We start from the raw sequence: 12,995 nt of genomic DNA, 5'->3' as shown, positions 1-12,995 counted from the left end.
CTCTCCTGACCTGAACCCCATAGAGAATCTGTGGGATATTGTGAAGAGAAAGTTGAGAGACGCAAGACCCAACACTCTGGATGAGCTTAAAGGCTATCGAAGCATCCTGGGCCTCCATAACACTTCAGCAGAGCCACAGGCTGATTGCCTCCATGCCGTATTGAAGGCTGCAAAAGGATTCCTGACCAAGTATTCTCTAAGTAAGTCTCTGCACCATTGTCCCCTCATGAAACCAGTTATTATTCCAGTGCCCAAGAAACCAACCATAAGATGTCTTAATGACTTTCGGCCCCTTGCATTAACATATATCAGAAGTGATTTGAGAGAGTGGTTAAGGATCACATAATCTCTAAACTGCCTCTATCATTTGACCCATTCCAGTTTGCATACACACATAACCGCTCGACTGAAGATGCCATCTCCACCGCTCTTCATCTGAGCCTGGTACATATGGAGAAAAGAAACACCCACGTGCAGATGCTGTTTTTGGACCTCAACTCAGCATTTAATACGACCATTCCTCAGGATCTGGTCTGCAAACTGATCTCCCTGGGCTTAGATACTCCACTGTGCAACTGGCTACTGGACTTCCTCACCGACAGAACTCAGTCTGTCCGTGTGGGTAATTACACCTCCACTGTCATTTCTTTGAACACTGGTTCCCCCCAGGGCTGTTTCCTGAGCTCCCTGCTGTTTACCCTGATGACCCATGACTGTCGTCCCAGGTTTCCACCAACCACATCATGAAATATGAAGATGACACAACTGTGGGATAAATTCAGGACAACAATGAAGTGTTTACTTCAATGACAACAATGAAGGACAACAATGAAATACATAAAAAAGAGGTACAACATCTTGTGGACTGGTACAGAATAAACAACCTGCTCCTGAACGTTGACAAGACAAAAGAGATCATTGTCGACTGTAGAAGGTCTTGACCGAACCACACACCTGTCCTCACTAATGACAAAGCAGTTTAGATCGTCAGCAGCACTAAGATCCTGGGGGTTCACATTAGCTGGGCACTTCATATCACTTCACTGGTGAAAAAGGCACAGCAGCGCCTGCACTTTCTGAGACGGATGAGAAGGTCTTCCCTCCCGCCTCCCATCCTCTCCACCTTCTACAGAGGAACCATTGAGAGCCTGCTGACCAGCAGTATCTTCATCTGGCCTGACAGCTGCAAGACCTCAGACCGGAAGTCTCTGCAAAGAGTGGTGAAGACAGCGAAAAGGATAATTGGGACTCCACTCCCCCCTATAAATAGCATTGCACACAGATGCTGCATAGCCAGAGTAAACTAGATCCTCTCTGACTCCACCCATCCTCTCCATGGTCTGTTCATCCAGTTGGCATCTGGCAGGAGAATTCGCAGCATCCGCTGCAGAACAGCCAGACTCAGAGATAGCTGTCTCCCACTGGCCATCAGATTGCTCAACAATCCCATCACTAAAATTGTCTGAGACTGCTTGAAAATACAAAGTTATATATATTTAGCAATACATTATTATTTGTTTATTATGTAATTATAGGCACACTTGTGTTTCTGTGTGTGCTCCGGTGGCCAAGCGATGTTTCTTTGTGCAATGACAATAAAATAAGTCTAAGTCTAAGGTTCACTTTTGATTTGTTAGTTCCAGAATATCTCCCCAAAAGTGTTGGGGGTCGTTAAGAAGTTTTTTGGTAAATGTCAGTCATATATTTGTGTTCCTTTTGGTCAGCAATGAGTTCGACCTTCGACCTCTCCCATGGAATTGATTTTCTTAATATTGAATCTTGAACATCGAATTTAATTCAGTCTGGCCTGCAGAGCTTCAGATGTTGGTCTAGAATAGATTGTTGTGTGACTTCCTGGTTGAATCATTGCTGTGCTCTTGGTGTGATGATGTGTGAATGGGTTAGGGTTAGGGTTTGGTTGACTTCAACATTCTACTGTTTATCCTGATGACCCAAAAACGTATTACTTTCTAACATCCAAGTCAATTTTGTTAAGAGAGAAAGTTGCTACTATGTTGAGGGGATAGATGCTTGTTTCATACCAGTTTGAAGGAGAAGTCTACTTCAATCCAGGGAGTAAGACTGGAATGGTCTGGAGAGTGATATTAAAAATGGCAGATCAATGTACAGATTTAAGAGAATGGTAAAAGTTTTGTTTGCTTGTTTTTTAAGAAATATAAAATGGAATAATATGAATCCATACAAATTGTTTTCTGAGTTGATGTTTTTGCTTAGTTTTTTTTTGTTGTAAATCTCTATTTGATCACATTTCTTGGAATAAGAGGTACAGGTATTACAAGAGTTTTTTCTTCTTTCTGATGCCTTTCATTTTATTGATTTGTAATTTTTTTCTATTGTATATAACTGTTTTGTTTTTAATAAAAATGAATAAACAAAAAATATATGTTGGTTGACTGTCCTCAGCTGGGAAGGTTCACCACAGCTTCATGTTTTATTCAGTTGTGGATTTTGGCTCTTTCTTTGGTTCACTGGAGCTCCAAAGTTTTAGAAATTACTTTATACTCTTAGATGTTGTATTGCGTTTTGAAATCTTTCAGCCATCATATACATTCTATTTAAATGATTTATTAATTCTGCAAGTCACATTATAATCAGATTAGGGTTTGGATTGTAAAATTGAGCTCAGCTTTCTAAAAATTGTAGCTTAATCACAGTTAAATGGCTAAACAAGCTGGGTAAGTACTTTTTCCAGTGGATAGAAGAATTCGATAAGGTAGCAGAAACTTTTGTTTATGTTCTTCACAATCAATGAGGCTCCTGCTTCTCTGTCCTTCCTGTAGATCGTACTTAGAGTTATTTTCGTCAAGGTCAGGGAGAGAGGGGGTGTGGAAGCAGGGGCAACATGTTCTCAGGAAGAAGGCGTGAAGAAAAGAAAACAATTAGAGGATGTCTAATGACAGCAGCTGGAGATAAGAGTCTGCTTTGTGTCTCAGTCTCTGTTACACAAACATAAGCTACTGACATGAATACAAATGATCACCTCCTAAAACACAAAGGATCGACAGAGGTACAGCCCTGAGAATGTTAATGCAGAACATAGAATGGGTCACGACTAAGACCAATAACATATGTCTCCTCTACTGTAAAATGACAAATTATACATAATGCCCACAAGTCTGAAAGAAAAGGGCAGGCAAGTGCATGCACAATGAATAGCGGAAACATGGCTCCGAGACCACTCGACCAATGTGTAAGATGATACATGAACAAAATCGCTGCTGTCAGGATCAACCTGAATGAGACAGAAAAGCAAAATATCTCAGACAAGCTGCCTCTGATCTACTACTACGTAGTTAACTGCCTAGTGAACATGAAAGTGTACAACATGGAGGAGCTTCACCTGAAATCCATGGAAGGATGCAATCAATGTACACTCACCGACCACTTTATTACGTACACCTGTCCAACTGCTCATTAACTCAAATGTTTAATCAGCCATATCACATTGCAGCAACTAAATGCATTTAAGGTATGTAGACATGGCCAAGACGATCTGCTGCAGTTCAAACTGAGCATCAGAATGGAGAATAAATGTGACTAAAGTGACTTTGAATGTGGCATGGTTGTTGGTGCCAGACAGGCTGGTCTCAGTATTTCAGAAACTGCTGATCTACTGGGATTTTCATGCACAACCATCTCTAGGGTTTACAGAGAATGGGCCAAAAAAGAGAAAATATCCAGTGAGCGACAGTTCTGTGGGTGCAAACATCTTGTTGATATCACATGTGGAAATGGCCAGACTGGTTTGAGCTGATAGAACGGCAACAATAACTCAAATAACCACTTTGTTACAATCGAGGTATGCAGAAAAGCATCTCTGAATGCACAATACGTCAAACCTTGACATGGTGTTAAAGTTTGACAGGTGTACTCTACAACTACAGCTGCAGAAGACCACACCGGGTGCCACTCCTGTCAGCTAACAACAGAAAACTGAGGCTACAATTCACGCAGGCTCACCAAAATTGGACAATAGAAGATTGGAAAAATGTCTGGTGTGATGAGTTTCGATTTCTGCTGCGACATTCGGATGGTAGGGTCAGAATTTGGCCCTACCAGGATGCACATGAAAGCATGGATTCATCCTGCCTTGCATCAATGGTTCAGGCTGGTAGTGGCGGTACAGCTGTGTGGGGGATATTTTCCTGGCACAGTTTGGGCCCATTAGTACCAATTGAGCATTGTGTCAGTGCCCCAGCCTACCTGAGTATTTTTGCTGACCATCTCCATCCCTTTATGACCACACTGTACCCATCTTCTGATGGCTACTTCCAGAAAGATAACGTGCCATGTCATAAAAAGTTAACCTAGACCAGAACAGGTACTACTACACAAGTGTGAGTTTTGCAAGTTTATTCCAACTGAATCTCTTTAAGAAAACTGGGATAGATTTAGTTTCCTTCATAGTGTTGGGCTCTGACATCAGCTCCACAAAAAATGTACGTACAGTAGAAAAGATGTTTGTAGGCAACTTAGACTATGTTCACACAGCAGGTCTCAATGTCTTAATGCTGAAAATCCTGAATTTATTTATTATTAATTTTTGTGATCATTCAGACTGCTAATTATATCAGATTTTTGTGTGAACAGTTTACGACCTGCATGCACAGAATGCAGAAAGCAGCAGTTTATGCATGTAAGAATGGATTGCCGTCGTCTGTGGATCGTTTGTTGAGTAATGGGAACCAACAGTATATTACTGTGAGATCATAACAAGAATAAGGGCGATGCGCAAAAAAAGCACAATTAATAGCAATGGCCTTTTATGGAACATCATTGCAACTTTTGTAGAGAAGTCTGGATACATAGTCAGAACCAGGAGTGATGTGATGTCCTTCACTGATAAACGTATTTCATAATTTCAGATTGTCAAAGAACACCTTTGACTTAATCTGTCAGCACCTTTCCTCAGGACTCTCAACAGAATACCTCATCTCCAATAAAGTAAGAGTTAGGGGTTGGTGAAAAAACTGGAATTATGCTGTTCAGACTACCATGGAAAATTCGGATGAGGGTCACGTATGGAAAAATAGAAAATAAAAACATCGGCTTTGGGTTGGATTTGGAGGTTACGTGAATGTAAAGCTCTATAAAACCTGTCTGTCAGGAGTAATGGACTCACATGTCTGGCAAATTATTTAGAGAAACTTTTTAAAGAACACTCAAAACAGCAATTCTAATAACACCAAATACCGATTCTGACTCTTAGGTCATTATTTGAGAGAAAATCTAAACAAAATCATTTTTAAAATAGAAAATAAAATTAGATTTCAAGGGGGAATCTAAATCTAATCACACTAGTATCTATCTTATACTGACTTAGTATAGATTTTACACACATTTTTACCCAATATTCTCTCCATCAAGACAGACTCATTTATAATTCCAACTGTGCTACTTATGAGTGGCAGGTTCCAGTTAATTGATATAAATCCCACCTCATACTAGACCCACTAACCAGCTTCTCTGCTCTCTTGTGGATATTACCGACTTTAACACTGGCAAATTGAAACTCAGCATGTGTGTTCCATACCCTGACCTCTCATTACAAAGTCAGCTTCACATACAAACACACCAGCAGCTACCGCAGTCATCACTTACATATTACAGATCCCATGCTGCTGCTGTTCTTTCTGTCCAACGGTGTGCAGATAAACCGCAGCTGTGAGAGCATTCAGTCCAGCAAATGTAGAAGCGGCACACACAAGCAAACATCCACTGAAGAAAAGGATCCACAGACACTCCCACAGCATAGTCCTCAGGGCAACTGCAGGACCCCTCCACACCTCTGGTGTATAACAAAGGCACATTACGTGTTTTAGGTCACTGGACTGTAAAAATGTGTGTGTGTGGGTGTGTGTGTGTGTGTGTGTGTGTGTGTGTGTGTGTGTGTGTGTGTGCGCGTGTGTGTGTGTGTGTATGCGCGCAATTGTACTACTTATAAGTAATACAATTGCAGTACACATGAACAGAATGTGTGTGCATTGTAGCAGTGTTTTCATAGAGGAGGAGCTGAATCTTTCCCAGTAACCTTGTGACTCGCTTAGCAGCTCTGCTTTTTTACCACAAATATTTTAACACAAATATCCTCAACAATATGTCATTACGTGGCGAGGACTTCCCTCCTCTCTGCATCCTTCCATATTTACTCCAGGCTTTCCTTCCTCTCAGAACCTTCTCCATATTTTCCTCAGTCACGCATTGTGAAAAACACAAACTTAAAATCTGCAAGTTATGCAAATGTGTTTATGTTTTTAATTGTTGTATAGAAAAACTTTTATTTTTTATGGTTGTGTTAAAAGGAGCAGAATTATGCATTTTTCAGGCACAGTGTCATTTTATAGCAGTATCAAGTAACTTACAGAGTTATGAGTGAAAATAACTCATGACAAAGATGAAATTTGTCTTTCAATCTTTCATCTTTGTTAACTTTAAGCTACAGGTCCTATGGCCTCCTGTCTCAAGACTTTTAAAATTTAATGTTCCCCATGTTAGAACAGAAAGTGGGAAGAAAGCTTTTGGCTTTCTGTTCTAACTTCATGGAACAGTTTGCAGTCAGAGCTTAAACTTAGAACACCAGTATCTCTGAATGTGTTTAAGACCATGATAGATCCTACATTCAAGTTGCAGTAGTGCAATTGTTTTACTTGAGTCATTTATTGTAAGTTTGTTATTGTGACTGTGTTGTAACTGAGTGTTTTGGGAGGGGTTTCGCTCTTGATATCCTGCCAGTCTTGGCCAAGTCTCTCTTGTAAATGAGAGCTTTTGATCTCAATGGAACAAACCTGGTTAAATTAAGGTAATTATAATAATTATCATAGAAATGCCGTACAACTGTTCTGGACCGTTGGACTGAGTAAATATGATGAGAAGCTGTTTAAATGGTTAAACAGCTTCTGTTTAACCATGTATCGCACTTTTACTTCTATCGCACTTTTATCTCAATTGACAATAAACTACTTGGAATTACTGCCACTCAGAGTCTCTCACTAAAACTACACTGTAAAAAAAGACGGCCTTAATTTACGGTAAAACAAACTGGCAACGAAAACTGCCAGTATTTTACCGTATTTTGAAAATGCTGTATTTTACCGTATTTTAGAAATATGATAAAATTCAGGCAACCAAAACTGCCAGTATTTTTAAAATGCTGTATTTTACAGTTTTTTAAGAATACGGTAAAATTCTGGCAACCAAAACTGCCAGTATTTTACCGTATTTTCCAATATACGGTAAAATACCATATTTCCTAAAATATTGTAAAATAAAAATAATTATATGTGATTTTGCCATGTAAAAACGGTCATACTGCCTGAGGCATAATATCTACATAAGTGAAAAACACGGCCAGAATGTATGATATATTGACATTTTATTGTAAAAAAAAAACCCAAAACCTTTACGGCAAATTACTGGTCGCTGTTCTTGACAGAATTTTACCATAAAAATTACAGTACAACACAAGGAAGTGTAACTTGTCAGCATTTCTATACAGAAAGTTATAAAGAAAATAAATYCAAATTAAACAAAAATACAGATTATGAGTAATCCATTTAAAGAAACAATTTCTATTTAAATATTTAGTTAAAAAAAAGAACAGATTCTATTTTCTGTCCAGTTTCCTCACTGTATTACTGAGATTTGGGGAAAAAAACAAAAAACTGCATGTGTCCTTATAAGAGATAAACCTATTGTAGAAGAAAAACTGCCAATTAAAGGATTCTTGCTCTGGGTTGAGAGTGGCAAGTCACTGAGTTCAGACTTTGCTCAGGATGGTGTGCGTCATGGTTATGGTCTTCCCCGTTACAGGTTGAAATTGAGACTCGCATGTCGTCAATCGGGTGTTTCCTCTCTGCTGGAAAACAAAGCAAAAGTTAGAAAGATGCACTATATGAACATCATATAAATTCAGCATTCGCTTAAATGTTTGTTTCACCTTTGTTGACTTGCATATGGAGACTTCAACCAGGCGGTGTGATAATTTCTGACTGAGAAGTCAGTAGTTCTTAAACCTTTGTTTGTTGTCAAAAGGTGTGATCCTCTCTGCAACCAGACAAAATACACAAACAAAAAACATAAATAAAAACAAGACCTGTTGTTTCAGGGAATTTTCTATCTTCATCCTTCCATCCTTTCTTTTGCGAGAAACATTTTTCTCTTTACAATTTTGTACTTTTTGATCAGTAATTCAGGATAGATGACACAAGAACAACTCAATGCAGAAAGGCAAACAGAAAAAATCTCAAAAAAATTCAAAAACAGAGGGTTGATAAATTAGAAAGTGAACAGCCCTTATTTGGTGTGTATATCACCATCAATTGTTTAGATTTGAGCTTTATATCTTGTTATAATTCCATGTTCATGAGGAGTCATTTCCTCATGAAAACATATTTGCGACAACTTCGGATCTTCATGGCAACCATTCGGTAGTGCTTTAATGTTTCCTCATGCAACATGCCGCCCATTTATACAAAGCTCTGTCTTGGAGCAGCAATCCCCTGCTGAGCGCCCACCCCACAGAGCATCCCTCGCCTGCGCCTCCCCATCAGACTAAATATTAGCTTGTCAAACCTGGGTCCATTACATGCATCTGACCTAATAGGCCAGGGGTGTCCAAAGTCGGTCCTCGAGGGCCGGCATCCTGCATGTTTTAGTTCTCACCCTGGTTTAGTGCACCTGGATTAGCGCTCCTTAGAAGATCTAAGAGGAACACTGACATGCTGAAAAGGTTGTTACTACAACCAGGGAGAAAACTAAAACGTGCAGGATGCCGGCCCTCGAGGACCGACTTTGGACACCCCTGTACTAGGCCAAGAGCTCAGTTATAAAATACCAGGGCTTGCCAGTAGGTGGCCGTTAACAAATGAAACTGAATTATAAACACCAATTAACGTAGAAAACACTGCACAAATCCATCCATCCATTTTCTTGCACCCTTGTCCTTTGGTGGGTTCGGGAGGGTTGCTGGTGCATATCTCCAGCCAACGTTTTGGGTGAGAGGCGGGGTACACCCTGGACAGGTCGCCAGTCTGTCGCAGGGCAACACAGATACACACAGGGCAAACATGCATGCATGTGTGTATGCATGCATGTTTAACTATATAAGTTGTGGCAATTTAGACAGAGCAATTAATCTAACAGTCATGTTTTTGGACTGTGGGAGGAAGCCGGAGTACCCGGAGATAGGCTGGAGATAGACACCAGGAACCCTCCTGACCCCACTAAGGGACAAGGGTGTAAAGAAAATGGATGGATGGATGGATAATTAATAGTAACAATAATAATACAATTAGCAAACATTAACATTAGATAGTCTTATTTTTGCTTTAACTCGTTGTCGAAAACCAGCGGGAGTTTGAAAGCAATGTGCCGGGAGACGGTCGTTCTCTCTTGGCTTAACGTCAACTGACAGAGCGGGCGAGACGAGCAAGTGGCTGCAGGGGAGCGGATAAGTCCAAACACGTCTGTACATGTTTGTAATTAAGCTATATGTTAATAAGCCGAGCACATAGTTATTATTAATGACACAACTAATTTAAAATAACTTTGCAAAAGTTATTTTATTTTCAAAAAGCATAATATACCCACTTTATTAATAGCTCTGCTCGCTCTCCTCCGCCATTACTGCTGGTGTTGWCGCCTAAACCCGCTGAGGATGCGCGCGCATATTGCACCCAGCGAATATCAGGGGACAAACCGTCACAATATCATTCCTTTTAAAACTAAATCGATTTTTAAACATTTGAACATGTTAAGTTACTAACAAATATGATTGAGGTTATATTAAACAACTGAATTTAATTTACTTGACAAATTGTGCCCTTCCCCTTCATCTTTTTTTTCCAACAACCGTGTTGTAGCAACACCGAAGCTCTTTGTCAGAGCAAGCTACTACCGTAATAAACATTTAAATAACCATAAAAATAAATATCAAACATGTTTGAAAAAAATTCTATTTATTTATAAAATCCTATTCACGTTGAAACTTTATCTTCTTTTTACTTACCATGTCTTATTTCAAAGTAGTGTTGAAGTCCGATATGCAACGTTCACAGTCTTGTTGAAAATGGAGGCTTGTGAAGAGGGGCGTGGCTTCTTCCAAGTTTCGTCTTTAACCCAACCGATTAGTTAAATCTACCCAACCCCTGACCCAACAGAAGTGTTCAAGCTGTAAACCTCCGGTAAATTTCTGACCCAACTCTTGCGTTATGAATTTTGACCCAATATTTGGTCAAACTAACCCAACCTATGACCCAACAGCTTCAACCCAGGAATTGGGTTATGAAAATAACCCAGCATTTTTTACTGTATATTGGCCATATTGTTGCCAACTGATGGTTCACAGATGTACCTTCAATCTGCTTCAGAAAACTGGTTGATCGTTGGTTGAGCTAATGGTTCATACATTGACCTGTTAGAGAAATCCAGGACTCACTTGGGAGCAATTTACCAATTCAGGACAGATTTAGAAAAAAATCTAATATAAATTAATTAAAATATGATTGACATCATGACAATTTCAAGACTTATGCGTGTTAAGACTTACATTTTTACTTATGCTGTTTTGGAAGTTGAGACAATTCAACAGAGACACATTTAACACATTTTGATCAACACAATTAAAGCAAATTACAACGGGGGAAAAGCAGAGAAGTGCACATACATGATGTGAAAGCAAACTTGCAAAAGGAATGAGAAACTAATTTTTTTTAAGTGCAGAAGTGACGCAGTAATTTGAAGATTTAACAGGTAGTTTTAAGAATTTAAATTCTGTTCTGAGAAATGCACCCAAACTGAGAAAAACTGTAATATTAATATTTAAATTTCATTATCTTAAAACCCTTCAACTGTCATGTACCCAGTGACTTTAGTGCAGGTATTTTGGGGATGAGAGTCAAGAGGTCTAAGGAAAATATTAAATATTAGCTGTGAAGTATTACCAAAATACTTGGAAGTATAGCTTTTGTTATTGAAACAAAAGCTAATGTGTTCTTCACAGTTTTAACTTGCATGCATTAACATTTCACACTCAAAGTAATTCAAATGAATTATTGAACCAAACTTGAAAAGGTTGCTTCTACCATTAACAGCATTCGCAATAACTTTAAGCACATGCAGTCTAAAGTAGACCAGAAATATAAATACATCTATGCAGTCGTTCCTACAGAAACATTAATGGAAGTGTTGCGTTTGGGAAAATTAAATGTTCCATATAGCAAAAATGTCTAGCTGCAGTGCAAGAACAACAACATACCCTCGTACATAAACAGCATGGCTCAGAAATTACAGTTGGTTAAAGTTAGCTAACTTCAGTTAAAACCGTGAAAGGAGCTCACCTGTGATTCAGAAATGCGTTGTCCTTTTCCTCCTGAACACGCAAACATAGCAGAAACTTGATTTCAAAGACAGCTGCCGCAGCTGTGTGAAGCTAACACCCCACCCACGTCAAAAAATTCAGCAAATAGTCTCAATGATTAGTGCTCCGTTTGTACCGTTAAAATTTTCGTTTGTGCAGTTTTGGTTTCTGAGATATTAAAAATTATTTTTTTTATGCCTTGTTGTTGAAATGTGATAAATAAAATTTGATTAGAATTTTTGATTTGGGGGTTTTCTGTCCGAGGTCACATTTTGCACAACTAGGGTTTTGAAGGGATCCATTTTGGTGGCCTTGGGATCACGCCTCTGCTTTTGGCAGATGATGTGGCCCTACTGGCTTCATCAGGTCGTGATCTACAGCTTTACTGGAGCAGTATGCAGACGAGTGTGAAGCGGCCGGGAGGAGGATCAGWACCTCCAGATCCAAAGCCATGGTCTTGAGCTCGAAAAGGGTAGAGTGCCTTATTTGGGTCAGGGAAGATTGTCCTGACCCAAGTGGAGGAGTTTAAGCATCTTAGGATCTTGTTCATTGTTGGAGTTCATTCATTTCTGTCTCTGTTCACCCTAGTTCGTTAACCAGTTTCAGGACCCGACCAGAACCACTCATTGTAAATGACCTTGAGAAATAATGAGATTTGATTATATATAAAAATAAGCTTTAATGCTTAAAAATAATCAAATTTCACAATCCATACATATCCAAATGGAACATCATCCTTCTTAGGTTACATTCACCGTCCAGCTCTGGGGCAAAGTGACAAGAAGCCAAGTGAGGCAAAGATTGTAGCAAGTTTAGCTTTTTATTCATCTCTGCAATCTGGACCCTCCCTAAACGGTACTCTAATCAGTGCCAGCAGTCACATATAAACATGGTTATGTATGCTGCAGCGTGTTAAGCAGATGAAAGAGGCTAAAAGTGATGGAGGAAAATACAGAATCCATAACATTAAGAATGAGGGAAAAATGGAACAGGAGATCAATAGACGGATTGGCGCAGCGTCTGCAGTAAAGTGGGCGCTGGACCAGTCTGTCGTGATGAAGAGACAGCTGGATCAAAAAGCAAAGGTCTCTATTTGCCAGTCGATCTACGTCCCTACCTTCACCTTCATTGGTTTAAGGGTCTTGACTGAAAGAACAAAATCACAAACACAAGCGGCCAAAATTATTTTTTTCCATAAGGTGTCTGGGCTCTCCCTTAGTGATGGGATTGAGAAGCTCAGTCATCCAGGAGGGACTCAGAGTAGAGAAACTGATTTTTCACTTCGAGAGGAGCCAGCTGAGGTGGGTCAGGCATCAGATTAGGATGCCTCCTTAACATCTCCCTAGTGAGGTCTTTTGGGCACGTCCTACCAGGAGGCCCATAGGAAGACCCAGGACACACTGGAGGAACTATGTTTCTTGGCTGGCTTGGGATTCCCCTGGAGGAGCTGAAAGAAGTGGCTGGGAGAGGGAAGTCTGGGCCTCTGCTGACCCCGCAACATGACTGCGGACAAGGGGAAGATGATTGATTGATTGATTGATTGATTGATTGATTGATTGATTGATTGATTGATTGATTGATTGATTGATTGATTGATTGATTGATTGATTGATTGATT

At 39.6% G+C, this 12,995-nt stretch overlaps 1 protein-coding gene and 1 long non-coding RNA gene across 5 annotated transcripts in view; both read right to left on the bottom strand.

Moving 5' to 3' along the window:
• Positions 1-12,995, bottom strand: part of mcf2l2 (MCF.2 cell line derived transforming sequence-like 2) — a 182,136-nt gene that overhangs the window by 164,480 nt on the left and 4,661 nt on the right. Inside the window, exon 1 of one of the 4 annotated variants that reach the window (XM_017304429.1) lies at positions 5,623-5,832. The exons of the other annotated variants lie outside the window; for them this stretch is intronic. Coding sequence (XP_017159918.1) covers positions 5,623-5,695 — 73 coding nt within the window. The 5' untranslated portion in view covers positions 5,696-5,832. Of the gene's footprint in view, positions 1-5,622; positions 5,833-12,995 lie in introns of those variants that run through there. 4 annotated transcript variants of the gene reach the window in all.
• Positions 7,636-11,482, bottom strand: LOC103464033 (uncharacterized). The gene is made up of 3 exons (XR_533579.2): positions 10,028-11,482; positions 7,958-8,064; positions 7,636-7,876 (listed from the first exon to the last, which is right to left on the bottom strand). It is a non-coding gene; the product is annotated as an uncharacterized LOC103464033 (long non-coding RNA).

This window comes from Poecilia reticulata, linkage group LG4 (genome assembly GCF_000633615.1).
Source record: "Poecilia reticulata strain Guanapo linkage group LG4, Guppy_female_1.0+MT, whole genome shotgun sequence".
Taxonomy (NCBI): Eukaryota; Metazoa; Chordata; class Actinopteri; order Cyprinodontiformes; family Poeciliidae; genus Poecilia; species Poecilia reticulata.
Note: the sequence above shows the minus strand (reverse complement) of the source record. Positions and strands in the feature narration are given on the sequence as shown.